General features: G+C 23.9%; 2 protein-coding genes across 2 annotated transcripts in view; one reads left to right on the plus strand and one right to left on the minus strand.

Moving 5' to 3' along the window:
* The window catches only part of LOC127280824 (inosine-uridine preferring nucleoside hydrolase-like), a 107,460-nt gene extending 104,925 nt beyond the window's left edge, over positions 1 to 2,535 (minus strand). The window contains exon 1 of the mRNA XM_051304096.1: positions 2,375 to 2,535. The gene's annotated coding sequence lies outside the window, so the exon portion shown is untranslated. The remainder of the gene's footprint in view (positions 1 to 2,374) is intronic.
* Positions 1 to 5,266, plus strand: part of LOC127280829 (RING-box protein 2) — a 60,718-nt gene extending 55,452 nt beyond the window's left edge. The window contains exon 2 of the mRNA XM_051304112.1: positions 4,549 to 5,266. Coding sequence (XP_051160069.1) covers positions 4,549 to 4,730 — 182 coding nt within the window. The 3' untranslated portion in view covers positions 4,731 to 5,266. The remainder of the gene's footprint in view (positions 1 to 4,548) is intronic.
* The last annotated feature ends 15,377 nt before the right edge of the window (positions 5,267 to 20,643 follow it).

Consider the following 20,643-nt stretch of genomic DNA (forward strand, 5'->3'; position numbering starts at 1 on the left):
GAAACATGATATTAAACTTGGATATAAAAAATTCTAATATTTTGAAACACAAAGTCTACAATATTAAATTAAAAAAAAGCTGTTCTGCAAATGTAACCAAACAGAAAAAATTGATAAATTTTCACTATCACTGGGTCTCAATTTATAAAATAATGTCAGAAATTATTCTAAATTAATGATTTATTGCTTTTTTTATATAATCTTGTTCAGTGTTTAAAAAATAATAAATATTTATTAAATTCAAATTAACATAATCTATAATATTAAATTTTCCATAAGTATTTGAAAAATTGCATTGCAATAAATTGAGCTAAAAAAAATGTTTATTAAAATTAAAATTAACAAATTAAAATTAATTAATATTTACTAAATTGCCTATTTGATTAAATAATAATAAAATTTCTTTTTATTAATAATAATAATTTTTTTTTCTATATTTAATTTAACAATGAATAAATCATTAATTCATAAATAATTTCTGGCGTTATTTTATTGTATAGGTAAATTATCATTTCTAAGTATCGAGTCAAGTTGAAATGCGGTAAAGAATTTAAAAGTGGGAGATGGTAATGATTCTCACTTATACATATAAAAGTGACTAGTGTATATGATTCGACCAATGAGCTGCTTAGAACTTGGAGGCACGTCTTATTCTTTATCCGATCCCCTGGAGAGGGTCAGCTGATGAAACTTGTCAGAAAATTTTCAATGTAATATTTAAATATTGATTGATTGTCAATTTATCGAGGTAATTCACCAATGATCTAACCACTATCAATATTGATACATAATAAGCTTTAAACTCAAATATTTAAATACATAAATTAAAATTTTTTTTTAAATATTATTTTATCTTATAATTACTATTATTGATATTATTATTATTATTATTATTTTGGTCAAACTTGAATAACCTTTTTTAACCATTAGAAATGATTCTTTGTGACCTAAATTTTATAAATTGTAATCCCAAGCCCAGATCATTTACTAATTGAATTTTAGATTCGTAATCAGTGACACCCAAAAATCCCAAATGATAAGATTCATGTGAATCTGACAAATTAAAAAAAAAATTATCCGCAATCTTGAAAAACTAACATCGGATTCGTAATCAGCGACCCCAAGAACCCCCGAATAGCCATTTTCATGAGCTTAGTTCAAATTTTCAAAATTTAGTCGGCCATATTAGATCCGCCATTTTTAATTTTGAAAAACTAACATCAGATTTGTAATCAGCGATCCTAAGAACCCCCAAGTAGTAATTTTCATTAGCCGTTTCGTCCGCCATTTAGAATTTTAAAAAACTCACATCGAATTTATAATAATCAGCGACCCCAAAAACCCCTGAATAGTAATTTTTATCAGCTTAAATTAAATTTTTGGCATGTAGTCCGCCATATTGGATCCGCCATTTTGAATTTTGAGAAACTAACATCGGATTCCTAATCAGCGACCCCAAAAACCCCCGAGTAGTCGTTTTCCTTAGCTTATCTTAACTTTTTTGGAATTTATTCCGCCATATTGAATCCGGCATTTTGAATTTTGAAAAATTGACATCAAATTTGTTATCAGCGATCCCAAAGTTCAACTTTTTGTATTTTTATTGGAAATGGTTATGAAAGGTTATACAAGTTTGCCAAAAATTGAACTTTTTTACGATTCTCCTTTTGCCTTAAATTTCACCCGAAGAAAAAATTTCTTTGATTTAAAAAAACCAATTTCATTGACTTGTTTTTTTTCATTGAAAATAAAATTTTCTTCGAAGCAAAAGAATCTTATATTAGTTTCAAAGAAAATTTATGTCTTAAATCAAAGAAATTCTAACATTGATATATAGGATCAAAGAAATATTTATTTGAATTAAAGAAAAAATTTCTTTGAAACAAAGATAATTTTTTTTGAATCAAAGATAATTTATTTGAAAGAAATAAATTTTCTTTAAATCAAAGAAAAATTTGCCAAAGAAATTGATTTCTTTGAATGAAAGAAATCTTTTTTCTGTGTGTTACTTTATGTAATGTGCGATTCCAAGTGAGATTTTGACTTTTTCGGAGTAGGTTAACCGATTGCAATGAAACTTTGGAATTTTGTTATATATAGTAAGACTAATCTTTAACGTAAATTTCAGCCTAAAATATTTGTTAGTTTACGAGATTTGCAATAATAACAAAAAATTTAAAACTGCTATATCTTCCGTTCTAATAAACGGATTGAGGTCTACTTTTTTTTAAAATGTCAAGGAAAATGAGAGGAATAAATCTCTTTCAGAACATTTTTTTATAATTTTACAACTAAGAAAATTATTAAATAATAATTGAATAACTTTCGCGCGACTAACTAAAATTCAATCACTTAAACGCTAAAATGATCTTACCTGTGTTTTCTTTAATGTTCCAAAGGATTTTTATTGTAAATGTAAGTTTAACTTAAGAAATTTTATTAATTTATTAGTATAAACAATTGAGATTTCTGCTAGTTGACGTGCAGACGACATTGCGCACGCAGCATTCTCACATAGCCAACTGACGTGATTCGTGGACTAAATTGGCTATGTGAGAATGCTGCGTGCGCAATGTCGTCTGCACGTCAACTAGCAGAAATCTCAATTGTTTATACTAATAAATTAATAAAATTTCTTAAGTTAAACTTACATTTACAATAAAAATCCTTTGGAACATTAAAGAAAACACAGGTAAGATCATTTTAGCGTTTAAGTGATTGAATTTTAGTTAGTCGCGCGAAAGTTATTCAATTATTATTTAATAATTTTTTTAGTTGTAAAATTATAAAAAAATGTTCTGAAAGAGATTTATTCCTCTCATTTTCCTTGACATTTTAAAAAAAAGTAGACCTCAATCCGTTTATTAGAACGGAAGATATAGCAGTTTTAAATTTTTTGTTATTATTGCAAATCTCGTAAACTAACAAATATTTTAGGCTGAAATTTACGTTAAAGATTAGTCTTACTATATATAACAAAATTCCAAAGTTTCATTGCAATCGGTTAACCTACTCCGAAAAAGTCAAAATCTCACTTGGAATCGCACTAATGTCAAAACTTTAAAGTGGAAAATGCAATTTGAAACAACGTAACCTCAAATTTACCCAAGTTTTTATTATTTATTTTATCGAAATATAATATTCTAACTTCTTTATATTGAATAGGAGTTATATTTCGCTTGTGAGAAAAAAATGTTCGCCACCTATGAGCCACTTGTTGAATTTCAATTCAATACACATACCTCTATAATCAATTTTTGATTGTAGAATTCGAAAAAATAGAAATTCAAACAATTGAGAATTTTCTGAAAAAAGAAATTCCAAAGGAGAAGGGCCCCTAAGGCCTATATTTCGCCCCCTTGGGATTTTAATTTAAATGGTTGAAAACTTTTTCTTATAGTAGAAAAAGTAATTTTTCATTGATTTTAGGTGAAACGGGGGTGTTTTGGTCAAATTAACCCTTAGATTTTAGAGGTTTTTTTTCAAAAAGAGTGTCAAAAAACATGCAAAAAATTTTTTCCAAATGTTGAGCAATTGGCTTGAAAATCGCTGCTCGGGGGTTTTCGGGGTCGCTGATTACGAATCCGACGTTAGTTTTTCAAAATTCAAAATGGCGGATCCAATATGGCGGATGACTTTTTGAAAATCTAATATTATTGGCCTGAAAATTGTAACTCGGGGGTTTTCGGGGTCGCTGATTACGAATCCGACGTTAGTTTATCAAAATTCAAAATGGCGGATCCAATATGGCGGAATTTTTTTTTTAAATCGTTTGGATTTGCTTAAAACTCTCTACTCGGGGGTTTTTGGGGTCGCTGAATACGAATCCGAGGTCAGTTTTTTAAAATTCAAAATGGCGGATCCAATATGGTGGACAACTTTTGAAAAAACTTAATATACTTGTCTGAAAATAATTACTCGGGGGTTTTCGGGGTCGCTGATTACGAATCAAAGGTCAGTTTTTCAAAATTCAAAATGGCGAATCCAATATGGCGGACAACTTTTGAAAAAACTTAATATATTCGTCTGAAGGAAGTAGTTTCCAGTGGTTTTAAATATTTGTCCGCCATATTGGATCCGCCATTTTTAATTTTAAAAAACTAACGTCGGATTCGTAATCAGCGACGCCGAAAACCACCGAGCAACGATTTTCAAGCCAATTGCTCAACATTTGGAAAATGTTTTTTGCATGTTTTTTTGACACTCTTTTTGAAAAAAAAAACCCTAAAATCTAAGGGTTAATTCGACCAAAACATCCCCGTTTCACCTAAAATCAATGAAAAATTACTTTTTCTACTATAAGAAAAATTTTTCAACCATTTAAATTAAAATTCCAAGGGGGCGAAATATAGGCCTTATGGGCCCTCCTCCTTTTTTTTTGAAATTAATTTTAAAGAAATAGAAATTTAATAATGAAAATTTGTAAATAGAAATTTTGTTCATAAAATAATAATATAATTTCTTTTTCTTAAAAGAAAATGGAGTAAAGCAATAATTTTGACGTTTTTAATATTCTTGATAAATATTTTTTTTTATTTTCAATTACAGATGCCTGTTTGCGTTGTCAAGCTGAAAGCAAAAAAGACTTTTACGGAAGACAGGACTGCGTGGTTGTGTGGGGCGAGTGTAACCATTCTTTTCATTATTGCTGCATGTCACTTTGGGTGAAACAAAACAATCGCTGTCCCCTTTGTCAGCAAGAATGGTCAATTCAACGCATGGGCAAATGAAATATTGGGTTGCCGATGAGATTGTCACTTTTAATAAAGGAAAAAAAAAAATTTCATTCCTTGATGTCAGCAATTTAGCCATTTTTCTACACATAACTTGCGCAAGAAAATGAACACCTTTATCGGTATAGTAAATTTTTTTTTCGATATCTGACACTAAAATGTTTTTTTTTTTTTTTTTTGTCATTCCTTCAGTATCTTTGCGCATTGTATCAAGCTGAATTTATGTGATTTATCGAAATATCTTAATTTATAATTATGTAAAAAGTGATGAAGGAAATAATATTTTCCTCTATTATTTATATTAAGTTGAATTTATTAAATTCAATATTACAAATAATTAAATTTGATTAATAAGCAAATTTACGAATGGAATGTGTTTTTTTTTTTTTTAGTGGTTATGTTACGAATTTTTGATGAACGGCCGTTTTTCGTTTATTTATATGACATGAGTTGTTAATGAAACACACTAGCAGTAATAATAATTATTATTAAAGATATAATTTTTTGAAATAAATATTTAATATCAAAGAGGATTACATTTTTATTGATTAGGGGACCTAAAAAGATAAAAAAAATTATAGGTTATGTTTAAAAATACACAAAGAGGATCAACTTTCAAAACAAACTGTTAAAATGTTCAAAACATTAATTAAAATATAAATAATTAACCTCCAAAATATTCTATGAAAATTTATTTTAATTTTACATAATTAAAAAGAAATTTTTAATTTAGGTATAAAACTGTAATTTAAACATAACCTATAATTTTTGGTTCTTAGGTCCCTTTTCTTTATAGAGCTCATAAATATACTGAGTAAAATTTCATTTTTATAATATGTAAATTTATACTCTCTAGATTTGAATTAGTGAAAAATGAGAATTCGTTCACGAATTCAAACTAGTAGAAATTTTCACTAATTTTTAGTCAAATAATTACTATTTGATTTTAGTAAATTTTTTTTACTACTGTTTTTGTGGAAAATGACTAAAAATTAGTAGAAATTTTCACTAATTTTTAATCAAATTTGGTTTCATTTAGTAATATTTTTTACTAAAATTCCGCAGTTTTAGTTTTTATTTATTATTATTATTATTATTATTATTATTATTATTATTTTTCTATTATAGTTTTAGTGAAAAATGATTAAAAATTAGTAGAAATTTTGGCTAATTTTTATTAAATTTTTTTTGATTTAGTAATATTTTTTTACTAAAATTTTAGTTGTAGTTTTTTTTTTTATTTTTTTAATCATAGTTTTAGTGAAAAATGACCAAAAATTTAGTAGAAAATTTCAATAATTGTTAGTAAAATATTACTATTGGATTTGGTAAAAATTTTTTTTATTAAAACAGAGTTTTAGTTTTTATTTATTATTATTATTATTTTCATTATAGTTTTAGTGAAAATTGACTAACAATTAGTAGAAATTTTCACTAATTTTTAGTCAAATAATTACTATTTGATTTTAGTAAATTTTTTTTACTACTTTTTTTGTGGAAAATGACTAAAAATTAGTAGAAATTTTCACTAATTTTTAATAAAATTTGGTTTCATTTAGTAATATTTTTTACTAAAATTCCGCAGTTTTAGTTTTTATTTATTATTATTATTATTATTTTTCTATTATAGTTTTAGTGAAAAATGATTAAAAATTAGTAGAAATTTTGGCTAATTTTTAGTAAATTTTTTTTTGATTTAGTAATATTTTTTTACTAAAATTTTAGTTGTAGTTTTTTTTTTTTATTTTTTTAATCATAGTTTTAGTGAAAAATGACCAAAAATTTAGTAGAAAATTTCAATAATTGTTAGTAAAATATTACTATTGGATTTAGTAAAAATTTTTTTTATTAAAACAGAGTTTTAGTTTTTATTTATTATTATTTTTTTCATTATAGTTTTTAGTGAAAATTGACTAAAAATTAGTAGAAATTTTCACTAATTTGTAGTAAAATATTCCACTATTTGATATAGTAATATTTTTTTTTACTAAATTTTTTAATGAAAAATAAAATTAAAAATTAGCAAATATTTTCTCTAATTTAAATTAGTCAATGAATTTTCACTACCTCAAATTTAGAAAATACAATATCAAATTCCGTTTGAATAAAAATTTTTTTTTTTTTAAATAAAAATTAAAATAAACATATATATCTTCAACATAATTCCTCATTATTTTTCAATTTATAACGGCAAATTAGAAAATAATGAGAGTGATGAAAAATTAATTTTTATTTAGAAATATCTATTGTTTTTCAAGAGTCAAATATTATATTTCTCTGTTTATGTGTAATATTTTCTTTTTTTTTGAGGGGGAGGGGAAGAGAACTGTTCAAAAAAGTCAAATATATGTCAAACACGTAGGATTCTTGTTATAGAATAAACACGTAAGAGATTTGACAAAGTTAATTTTTTAATGACGCTCTGATTGGCTACTTTTATTGTTCTCTCATGTTAGAAAAATAGAGCTATAAAGATTCAGTTATTTGCCAGAGGCAAATATTTGACGATTTAAGCCACTCTGATAATGACGTCAAGCTAAAAACGCACAGTTTACCAATATCTATATATATATATATATATATATATATATATTGGGGTCAAAAAGAAAAATAAAAAAATTAACAAAGTGCAATATTTTGCACGATAAATTTCATTCAATAATGCAGACTCAATTACAAATCAGATAAAATATGGACCATTCATTGGTTTTTTTTATCCTTATTCCTATTTAAGTATTTATTAAAAGATACTTCATCCACTGCATACGGGATATTTTTATTTTTTTTTTTTGCAGTGGAACTGACAAAAATTTTTTACATGTTATTTATTATTAAAATAAAAATAAAATTTTTTTTTAGCAATTTTATATTTAGGTATCTTTTATTTTATATTTTATTATTTATATTTTATATTTATCGGAGTTTTTTAACTTTTTATAATGGACGTCTTTTTCCTTAATAAAATAATTTTTCCAACCTAAAATAAATTTTAACTTCTATGTTACAGAAATGTAAAAGTGGAAAATGTTGGTACTCATAATTTCTATTAGTTTTCATTGACAAACAACTTTTTACACTTCTTTTATAACTCTGAATAGACAGTTGTAGGATTTTCAATAAAAATTATAATTTAAAAAAAGAGACGTATGATTATGTTCTAAAAATCATTAGTTAGAATATTCATTTTATGGAATTTCATTTGTCATAATTATTTTGGAGTCGAATTTTTATTTGTTCGAATTAGTATTTTGCAGAATTTTCATCAAAACTATTTTCTATATTACACAATTTTTATATAACCGAAAAATCACTTCACATAATTTTTATTTGTTCGAATTATTATTTCATATAATTTCCATATAATCGATTCTTCATACTACAGAATTTTTACGTAACCGAAAAAAATTATTTAACAGATTTTCTAATTGATAGAATTTTTATTTGTCCGAAATTGCAAGTGGCCGAACAATCAATCGAAAGAAATTTAAAATTTTCGATTTTTTCAGAAAATAAAAATTCTAACCGGATTCAATATATAGGGGGGAGTCAGCATGGTTGGGCCACCCCTGTGTTTATGGCTCTAGCACACTGGCGCCCTCTATTTTATTATGCAAACACGTGTTAGTGATGGCAACTAACTTTTCATGTCAGTTACAGTAAAATGCAATTGCAATAAACATTTAATTTTTCAAGAAAATCAAAATAAGTGCTAAAATGACAACCAAAATCTTTTTCACAGTGACAGAAAAGTCGATTAAATAACAGCCACAGTAAACTTGGTTGTATCTTTTTCTATTGCAACGTTTTGATGCACATAAGTTATATCAAAAAGAGATCGTTTTGTGTATCATTTTTAGAAATGATACACGAAACGGTCTCATTTTTTGATGCAAAAAATTTAATCAATTTATATCAATCATGGCCGTATTGAATCGACTCAAAATTAAACGAATTTTTTTCAGATATTTTGGTAATAGTACAATTGCGGAGACCATTTCACTATTTAATTTGAAAATGAAAATAACAGAAAATCAAAGACAATGTGCAATTCGATAATTAAAAAGTGACAGCTTATAAACATAACCTAAAATGCATGAGAAAAAATTTGTCGATAAAATCAATATAGCCGAGCTTTTTAGAAGGTAGATAGCAGTTTTGCTTTTTATAAAAACGATTCAGAAAAAATTTAAAGAAAGAAAATAGATGAGTGCTGCCATCTACCTTCTAAAAAGCTCGGCTATATTGATTTTATCGACAAATTTTTTCTCATGCATTTTAGGTTATGTTTATAAGCTGTTACTTTTTAATTATCGAATTGCACATTGTCTTTGATTTTCTGTTATTTTCATTTTCAAATTAAATAGTGAAATGGTCTCCGCAATTGTACTATTACCAAAATATCTGAAAAAAATTCGTTTAATTTTGAGTCGATTCAATTCGGCCATGATTGATATAAATTCAATTAATTTTTTGCATCAAAAAATGAGACCGTTTCGTATATCATTTCTAAAAATGATACACAAAACGATCTCTTTTTGATATAACTTATGTGCATCAAAACGTTGCAAAGATTTGATGCAATTTTTGATCTCAATTTGATACTTTTAGGAAAACTGTGGTATTTTTATGCCATTTGCGGGTCCTTTTTGATCAATTTCCTTCATTTCATATTGATTTACTACAGTGGCCCAAGCATCAAGCCCTGGCCTAACCTACACGACAAAATTTTCTTTTTTAAATGCCTGTAACTTTTACACTTTTGACCCAATAATTTTCTGATGTTTAGAAGAAACATTCCATTTTAGTGTATCTTTCCAACCATATACAAGAGAATTTAAAATTTACCCTAAAACGGAAGTTATGGGCACAAGTCAAAAACTGGCCCAACCATGCTGACTCTCCCCTGTATTTTTTAATTTTAATAATATTCGAATAATTATTTCAGATTTTAAATAATTCCCAAAAAAAAAAAAAAATTGGGGCTCATCAATAAAATAAATTTCAAAGAATTTAAATTTTACTGATCCCTCTCCGTAAAAAAATTTATGTTGTTGTTCTCAACGTTTATGATCTAAAATTGAAAAAAAAAAATCCACCTGAAAATTATAGAAATTTCTGGTTTTACAATATGTTTTTTTCTTTTTAAATTTATCATATAATTTATTATACTATTATCGCTGGTCAATGTACGCCAATCTCATGAGGCTAATAATAATTTTTCTATTAAAAAGATAAATCTGTTTTAATTTGTCGGAACCGGAAAAAAAATTGTTAAAAATAATCATAATTATATTACTCACATTTTTGATAACAAAAATTAGTATTATTAAATAAAGTATAATAATTAGTAATCGTTTAAAAAAGTTTTTTCATTTGTCAATCAGTAAACGAAAAAAAAAAATTTCAAATTGAAAATTTATAAAAAAAAGTTTTCTTTTACATTTTATTAATTAAAATTGTTTAAAATTTGCTCATCAACGTTGTAAACTTTACATCATCGTAATTTGTTAAAATTTAGAAACATTTTTTTTTATTATTATTTCATGAATAAAAAATATTTTCTTTTAATTAAATTTCAACAAAAAAAATTTTTATTTTTATATTGATTAGATATAAAAATCTCTCTTTAGAGTGCGCTATTTATAGAAAGCTTTTAGATTCGAACAAAATTCTTTTTCTCTCTTTGATATCGCGCTATATAAAGAAAAATGTTGCATTCTCAGAGCGAAACTAAAATCTAATGGAATTTCACGAAAGATGTGACTGACTGTTCCTTTCATTGCATCATGAAAACCGGTTCGCCAAGTTATTTAATAAAGTATTTAACAAGAAAACTATTTTTAAATTATTGATTTACAATTTACAATGTGAAATTAATTCACCGCAAAATGATATGGCAATATTTTCATATGTATCCTTTTTTTTAATTTTTGCTAATATTTTGATTACATTTCATGAGAAAACAATTTTTTTCCATTATATTTAGGTTTCAAATTTTATTATTTAATAAAATCTAATTAATAAAATTAAAATTCATCGAATAATAATTAATTAATAATTAATTAATAAAAAACAATTTTTTTCATTATTTAGATTTCAAATTTTCTTATTTAATAAAATCTATATTAGAATTAAATTTTTTTATTAAAATTAAAAGTTTCAATAAAATTTGTTTTAAAAACGTTGTAAATTTTTTTTTTGTTTATATTGTTCAATATTCTAATACATAAATTTTAAATTAATATTTTTTTATTTTTGGCCAGAAATTCAAATATTTTTTAAAAAAGGTTAACACATCAAGAAAAATTTGTTAACTCAGAATTATATTTCTTGATGTGTTAACCTTTTTTAAAAAATATTTGGATTTCTGGCCAAAAATAAAATGATATTAATATAATTTCAAAATCCAAAAACTTAACAATTTAAAAAAAAAAAAATTTTAATATTTTTTAATGTGGAAGCAAAAAATAATATTTGATAATTAATAACCGAAGTATAGTATTTTGTTATAGTATTTTTTATTTTACTTTATTTATTTATTTTTTTGTATTTTTCTTTATAGTATTTTGTTTTCTATATATTGTATACATTTTGTAATTTTTAAAAAATACCTAATTTTGCAAATTGAAGGTTTTTGGAAAAAAAAATTCTTCTTTAAGGCCTTATAAAATTTTATTCTGTAAATATTTTTTAATTCTATTTTTTACTTTTTTAAAATTTAATTTCATTATGTTATTATTTATTATTTATTTATTTATTTATAAAAATACATATTATATATATTTATAAAAAATATTATAATATAATATTATTTTACCTATAATTACTAATCTAAATTATTTTTAATAATTTTATTATTATTATTATTTTACTTATTTGTATTACTTGATGCAACATTTATTATTTTAACAATAAATAAATATATTAACATGAGTAGTTTTCTACGATAGAAATACAATAATTAACTTGAAAACAGTAAAGGATAGTTACCTATAAGTTTTGTCAGAAAGTAAACTTTAGTCACAATTTACGTATAAACAAAGTCCTTTCTTCAAATCGTCAACAGAATTATCAAAATAAAAAAAATTGTCCAATTAATTATTCATGTAGATAAAAAAATTTCTCTCCTTTTTTGTCACTAACAAATAAATCCACAAATTAATATTTTTTCCAATACTTTTGAAATATTCTAGTTTCAATATTTATTATTTGTCTTTATAATTATTATGATATACTATATCAATAATATTATAACCAAAATATAGAGGGCAACACCTGTAAATATCACAAATTTTCATAATATACAGAATTCCAATGTCAAATCATTGAAAATATAATATAAAAGTATTTATCAAAATTTAAAACATTTTAATTTAATTAAATTAGTATTTTCAACTGGGGTAATTATACCATCACAGAGGTTATTATATTAATTGATAATTTTTTATGAATAAAATTTTTTAATTAAAATATTTAAATATGCCGCTTATTGTAAATATTGTTTGATAGTTGCACTATAGGGGGTACTAAATGTAATTTACTTAATTTTTTTTTAAGAAAAGCAGAAGAAATTTCGTAGTCGTAAAAGATAAGGTCATCAATTTTCTAAGTTTGCAAAAATCTATCTGGATCAATTTTATAGTGTTTTGTAAAATATTTCAGAGAAGAGTGTTGTTAATTTAGTTGACATAATGTATACGTGGTGCGCTAACTTTTTTTTAGGATATTTTAAGAGAAAAGTGTGAAAAACTGAAAATTAACTATGATTTCCTGGGTAATTATGAACATTTTCTTTTTTTAATTAATTATTTTTCGAAAATTTGTTTTGTATTAAGTAAATAAGTGTTTAAGTGCATTTTTTCTACACAAATGACATACTTTTGTGTGAAAAAAAAGAGAAATAAATAAATTATAAATACAATGGGTACAACATAACCTCAAAAAATGTAAGTGCCACTAATATTTATATGTATTTCTCAAGTTAATTTTATAACTTTATTTCTAAACCAACTAAAACAGCTCATTAGAAATTATATTGAGGTTATTTACAATAAAATTTTTTAATCTTTTAGTATAAACTCATAGAAAAGCAAATTAAAATACATTTTATTTTGAAAAATAAAAAAAAAAACGAAAAAAGTAACTTTTTTTTTAAACAAATTATATAAACAAAAAGATCATCAGGCCCATTCTAAAACTTATTACAAAATTTTCCTCTTATTTTCATGTGTGTAAAAATAAAAAATAAAAATTTTTAAATCGCCCCTAAATTTAAAAAAGTTTAATTTGTTTATAAAAAATCGCTGTTTTTTATAAAGAAATTCAAAAAAAATTTTTTCGTTAACATATTTTGAAAGTCGATGAAAAACTGAAACTTTTTTGTATCTTGGTCATAATTCATAAATTCAATGGTTTTAGAGTTATAGATGTCATTGAAATTAGGTGTATTTTAAAAAAACTCGAAAAAATCAAATTTTTAAAAATTCATACTTCAAAAATTTGAGTACTTTTAAAAAAATACGTAAAACTTTTTTTTTCTATAAAGATCGAAAAAAAATATATTTACCGAATTTAAAATGTCAGATATGTAAATCTCACATGGAATCGCCCATATGTATATATCACAAATAATTAATTAACAATAATTTAATGAAAATAATTATAATAAAAATAAATAATATATTAATTAATTAATTAATATTATATTGATGATGATAATAATAATAGATTATATATTTTATAAAAAGAAATAATGACAATAATGATATAAATATAATAAAATTATTATTATTATTAATATTTTTATACTAGCGCCTCCGACGGCCTTTGGCCGTCTCCGTTGCTTCTATTCTTTGTCCATTCAATTTAATTTTTAATTTATGTTTCATAATTTATTACAATTACTTTATTAAATATTTAATAATATTGTTAACAAAATGCAAAAAAGCATGTAATTATAGAGAAAGTTTCAAACAAAAAAATAATAATCTATTATATTTGTAGTCTGAAAATGATAATAATTTTTTTTAAAACTAAAAACACTTTTTTATTCAAGGTAATATTATTTTCATAATAATTTAATTTATTTCAATTATTTTATTATAATTTAATAAATTTCATTATTTTAAAAAAGCGTGCGCTATTTTGTCTTGGGCCAATCAGATGATTTCAACTAAATGTAGGTTATGTTCGTTTCTGATTCATGACAGCTGCAGACATTTACAACAAATAAATGCTTTGCAAGTGTATATTTATTGCATTTAAGTAAGTTATGCAAAAAATATATGTGGAACAATAATTTAAGGTGATTTTCATAAAATGAATATTGATTTAAATGCTGTGGAAAGCAAAGTTCATTTTTTCTTACATTCGATTTTTTCGACCATCGAGATATTTCGATACATTTTCATGTGCTTTGCATGCACTGTCTTTTTTAACCCCTTCACTGTGAGCGACCCAACGTTGGGTCGTGAACATATTAACACAAAATAAATAAAATTTATTGTATTCATTGTAAATAAATTCTCCTATACAATTTTGAGGACACTATAGGTATCACTGACATTAATTATTGCAATAATTAAGTAAATATTAATTAATTATTGTTAATATAACAAGAAAAAGTTTCATAAAAATTCGTCGACCCATATCAATTGAACATTTTGGGACCATTATATGATATTTTGCTCTCACACCGACGGGGTTAAGAAAGGATTCTTAAGTACATTAAGGAAACTAATATTTTTTATTAGAAAACAATATATAATTAACAAAAAAATAATCATATTTTGCTATGAAAATTTCAAACAATTTTAAAAATAGAACTTGAATTTTGTTTTAGAAATTTGTCCTACTTTGAATTAAAATTTTGAAAATTTGTCTTAGATTCTGAAATAAATTTTCTTGATAATATTTTTATAGAATTATTCTTATCAAGGGACTAATAATAATATGTACATAGTGCAACTAGTGGGGAAAGGGGGTGATTTTTCGAGAGTGAATGAACAATGTTTATTTATTATTGTTATTTATTTATTATTTATCAAAGAAAATCTAAAAAAATATTACGATTAGGCTCTGTCACTTGTGACGCCAGAGTCGATTCTAGATGTGACCTCAGAGGAATTTTTGTCGCCGAATGTAAGAAAACGTGATTTCCGACAGGTCTCTATTTATATTAAAAATTTAATAAACAATTAGTGATTTTTTAATTTTTCACTATATTGTCGTCTTCAGTAGACCCAAGAGTGTAAATAAAATTATATTTGTAAAAGATACGATGATGTATGTTTTAAAACGGGGCGCATGAATATCCCATAAAAATCATTAGCTAGAACTTTCATTTGTAAGAATTTTATTTGACAGAATTTCTTTTTAGACGAATTTTCATTTTTCGAATTAGTATTTGAGTTACTTTCTTTGTAAACGAAATTTTATTTAACATAATTTTTAAATACCGAATTTTTATTTGACATAATTTTTATTTTGACGAATTTCTTTTTATCCACCTTTTATTTTAAAGTATTACAATTTTACTCAATTTTAATTTATCAGAATTCTCATTTAACAGAATTTTAGTTATTTGAATTATTTAACGTCAGAATTTTTAACTTATCGAATCTCTATTTGTTTGAATTTTTATTTACACTAATTGTTATTTCATAGAATTCCTAAAACAGCGAATTTTCATTTGATAGAAATTACAAATGGCCGAACAAACAAACGTCAGAAAGATTTCAGCGCAGTTTTTAAAATAAACCAATCACAATTTTCTTAATAATTTCTGATTGGTCCATTTTAAAAACTGCGCCGAAATCTTTCTGACGTTTGTTTGTTCGGCCATTTGTAATTTCTATTAAATGAAAATTCGCTGTTTTAGGAATTCTATGAAATAACAATTAGTGTAAATAAAAATTCTGACACATGGAGATTCGATAAATTAAAAATTGTGACATTAAACAATTCGAATAACTAAAATTCTGATAAATTAAAATTGAGTAAAATTATAATACTTTTAAATAAAAGGTGGATAAAAAGAAATTCGTTAAAATAAAAATTATGTCAAATAAAAATTCGGTATTTAAAAATTATGTAAAATAAAATTTCGTTTACAAAGAAAGTAACTCAAATACTAATTCGAAAAATGAAAATTCGTCTAAAAAGAAATTCTGTCAAATAAAATTCTTACAAATGAAAGTTATAGCTAATGATTTTTATGGGATATTCATGCGCCCCTTTAAAACTTAATGAAATTTGTGAATCAAGATTTCTTAGTTTTTTTGGATTTATTATTTAAAATATTCGTTTTTCTAAAAAATGTTACAGAAAAAAAAGATGCGCCTATATTTATTTCCTACAAGGTAGTACTTTTCAAAAATCAAAATTTTGAATTTGAATTTTCTTACTCTTTTTGTAGGTTTGACTATGGCTTGAGAGCGTACAGCCGAGCGTAGCGCGAGTTATTATATCCAGGTGCTCAATTCATGTTCCTGATTATTTGGTTTCAATTCGGGTATAACAAATTTAATTTTTTCTTTCCTTCGATACATTAAAATTTTACACGACTTGCAAACAAAATGTCCTTGAAGAACTCGAAATCTTGAATCCCAATTTTTTATCACTTTACAAACATCAGGTTTAGAAAGATGTTTTTCAAAACCGAACGGATTACAACAAGTATATTTGCACGAGGCATTTTTAAATTGCAAAATTAAAAACTTTTCACATTTATTCTTATATTTTTATATACATTTTTTGAAACTCTCGATAAGAAACGTATACAACTTTAGCAGACTATAAATCGAATTAATAAAAACAAAAGACTAAAGCTTCATTTTTTGTTACCAACTTCATACATATCTGTCAAGCTTGTTAAGACAATATCTATATGATTTCCATTGACTATTTACCAAGATTTGAAAATTCTTAAATTTATATATATTAAATATAAAAATTAAATATATAATATATAAATTAAATATATAAGTTTGGGGGATGATGTGTTACAAATATATAAATACTTATAAAAATAGTCAACGAGTTCGCCGCTGCCTGCGCGGCGTCAGAAAAATATTCATAACTTTTTAAATATTGGAGGTTACTCATTTTTCTTTTTTTTAATTTACTCGTTAGAGTTTTGCGCATCAAATCAGCCTAGTCTTATTTTTGTCTGACATTGAGAACACATTCTAAATTGCAATTGTTTAAAAAAATTGTTAATAACAATTGAAAGTTTTAATTTTACAACAAGCGCTTTGATTAGACATGAAAATATAGACTTTAAGCTTTAATTTAAAACAAAGTTCACTCAATTATCTTTATTCGTTTCCGAGTAATAGCAAAAAGAAAATTTCATTACCCAAAACTTTCATCCCCCGACCCTCATTTCCAAAATAAATAATATTTTTGAAAAATATTTTAGGGGGTAAAAGTATATGCATATACCTATTAAAAAAAAGTAAATAACTTAAAAATCGGAGACAAAAATTTTGCAATTGGCTGTTTTCACTTATTTTCGCTCTATTATATTTTATATTTTCCTTATATATATTATTTTAATAGTAAGAAATAAATAATTTTCAAATCAGAAATTGCATATTATTTTGAAGGATGATTTGGCAAATTTTATTTTGTTGCATTGTCATGAATAAAAAAAAAAAGTTATCAATATATAATGATAAAGACAGGAATGGGGAAGGGGAAGAATACTTTTTGGTATTAACAATATATGTGTATATATTATGCACTCGCAGGCACGTACACACGAATAATATATGAAACGATAGGATATATCGAAGGTCATTTTACTCTCTCACGTCACGTCTTGGAGGCTCGACCATTCTCTGACCAATCACGTTGTAGAAAGGACGGGTGTGCCCCCAACACTTAATTATGTTATGATTCTTTTTTTTTTTTGTATACATATATACGTTAACGGTAATGCGAATTTATTGGCGACATCCGATCATATTGTGTCGTCAGATTATAATTTCAAAGTCCAAAGAGTAAGAAACTCTTATATTAAATATACAATATAATTTTTATCATTTCAAAATTTGAATATTACAATATTTCTAGTTTGGTAAAAAAAAAAAATTTTTTTTATATTCCCTTTTTTCTTTGTCAATGAAGAGGATAAATTTTATTTTTCGTAGCAGGAAATAATTTTATAAAATAAATATAATTTTAAAAAAAAAATTATATATAAAATCAAGTAAAATTTCATTTTTCTTTATTTTATTTTGTTCTAAGTATTAAATTTTTTGTTTAATTTTTTTTTTATTCGATTTTTTATTTAGTTTCTCAAAATGTGATTTTGGTAATATATTTTTTTTATAATATTTATTATTTTTAAAATATTTTTGTATTTTTGCATAATTACAAAATTTTAATTAATTTTTTTTTTTAATTTTAATTAATAAAACAAATTTAGAATTTTTTTTTTTTGCTTTACAAAAATTAATAGTTTTTTTTATTTACATTCAGAACGATTTGAAATGAAATAAATGGATCTTGATAAAAAAAAAAAAGTTTTAAAAAAGTTGAATGGAAACTAAAATTTTAGCTGTTTGTTTTGAGATGATTTAAAAAAATATAAATGTCATTGTGCTCAGTTTTGTATCGTCCGGATTGCATCATTTTACGTATATTTTAAAAGTTGACGCAATTTCCAGATTATAATATATTTGGCTAAAATTTTAATAATTTTTGCTCTAAAATATTGATAATACATGTTTATTATTATCATTCATGCAAATTAATTAATTTTTACATTTATAGTTTTATAATTAAAAATTTCCGAAATGTTATAAATGCGTTTAAATCTTGATTATGAATGTTTACGAATTTATTTTTTATTGAGAGGAATTTAATAAGCGTGAAGATGGAATCTTTTTTTTTTTCATCACGCGATTGTCATGAATTAAACTTTATTTAAAAGATTGACACGTGCCACGATCTTTTATGACGTTATTTCTCAAGACAGTTTCCTTTAAGTTATTTTTCACATTCAAGAACTTTCTCGAATCATTCTAGTTTACTTCCACATTATATATATATATATACATGATACGCATGTGTACATCATTAAACTGTAAAAAATTAATATTCTCTAAAAATAATTCAAGACAGTAATAATTATCATTATTTTATAATTAATAATTATTTATTAAATAATATTTATTTAATTTAATATTTAATAAAAAATTTTTTCAAATTAAATTTTAAGTTTATTTAACTTTTTTTTTTTTAATTTTAAATTGAGAATTCGATATACAAATAATTTTTGCTTATGTTACTGTAAGGAAACTCATTGACATTTAGAAAATAATTTATTAGTTGAAGTTAAGACTCGTTTTGTTTAATCTGAGCTAACAAAATGAAATGTTTCACACTTGTATCAGAAAATTGTATAGACATGACCTTTAATAAAGTATATATTTATATATAAAAAAAAAAAATTTTTTTCCCACGTAAATCAAAATACAGTGAATTTGATTATTTTCCTTTTTGTTTCACACGCCATATGAACGACAAATTTTCCATACTGGAAATTAATAATCATAAATAATTTATTAATTGGAAAAAGTATATTTATTCATTTAAGGAAGTGAATTCCTTTTATAATCTGATGCAATTTCATCATTAATTTCTCTCTCTCTCTCTTTCTATAGGTATATTGTTTTAATTAAAGAGAATTAAAGTTTCATTGAACTAAATAAAAATTTCATTTTTTTTTTGAAAAATTTACTCGGAATTTAAGTATAATAAATTATTTATTTACTTTAAAGAATGTAAAGTCATTTTTTTTTTTTTTTTATTTTTATTAATCTTGACAATGTGTCATCAACATTTTTAAAATGGAAATCGTGACGTTGAACGATTTTTATCAGTGACTAAAAATAAATATTGAATTTTTGTTTTATCATTTTTTCTAAATTTAATAAAAATTAATTCAGAAAAAAAATTGATTTTTTTTTTGACCTTGTTGTACATGTGAAATTATTGTTGGGACGTCAGTCCTGGCGCCAAAAGATCAACCATCAATATAGAGAATGCGAAGGTCATTTCGGTCAAACTGGTAATGAGAGGCTCGCCATCCATATCGACCAATGGCAAGCCGACTTGCAAATACGCCTTTTTCAGCTGTTTCTTGGTAACAATCGACATTAGTGACGTCACAAATTACCAGTTCCACCACTTCACTTTATTTCTGTGCTCTCTCCTTCCTCAACAATAATTGCTCTTGCTTCTTCCTCTTAAGTTATTTCATGTTGTTTTTTTCTTGTTTTTTTTTTAACGTTTCAAAGATTTCTATTCTAACTTCTGTACAATACAACAATGTAATATATTTTATTATATAATATACATGAAATTTTATGGCAATAATTGTTATTGTAGAAACCAAAAGAATTAAAACTATAGATATTTGAAAAAATTTTTAAAAATGCATTTTTCTGAATTAATGAATATATTGTTGATAACCCGCAGGTTGATTTCTGAAAAAAAAAAATTTTTTCACAGATTAAGAAATTGTTGAAACAAATTAATATATTTCCTGAAATGAATTATTAGTTTGAATTTCAAAAATAGATAGAATTTTATTTATATTTTTTTGTGTTATAAGTATTTTCTGAAGGCAAAATTTTAAATAACATATTTTTGAATCTTCATTTGTCCAAATTTTCATGGAGCCCAATTTTTCTTGTATCCAATTGGAATTTTTAATCTATGACGTTCCATGAGAAAGGGACGTTAGAGGCAAAAAATTTTTAGTTTATGTTTACGATTTTTGGATTGAAAATACACAAAGGTGATGTCAAAGTAGTGATACTTTTTACATGGCAGATTGTATCGTAAAAAGTATTGGGACTTTGACATGCCCTTAAGAAATTTCTATCGCTTGACTGAA

The sequence above is a fragment of the Leptopilina boulardi genome, unplaced genomic scaffold (genome assembly GCF_019393585.1).
Source record: "Leptopilina boulardi isolate dan_hultmark-lab unplaced genomic scaffold, ZJU_Lbou_2.1 LbouV2_255, whole genome shotgun sequence".
Lineage (NCBI taxonomy): Eukaryota > Metazoa > Arthropoda > Insecta > Hymenoptera > Figitidae > Leptopilina > Leptopilina boulardi.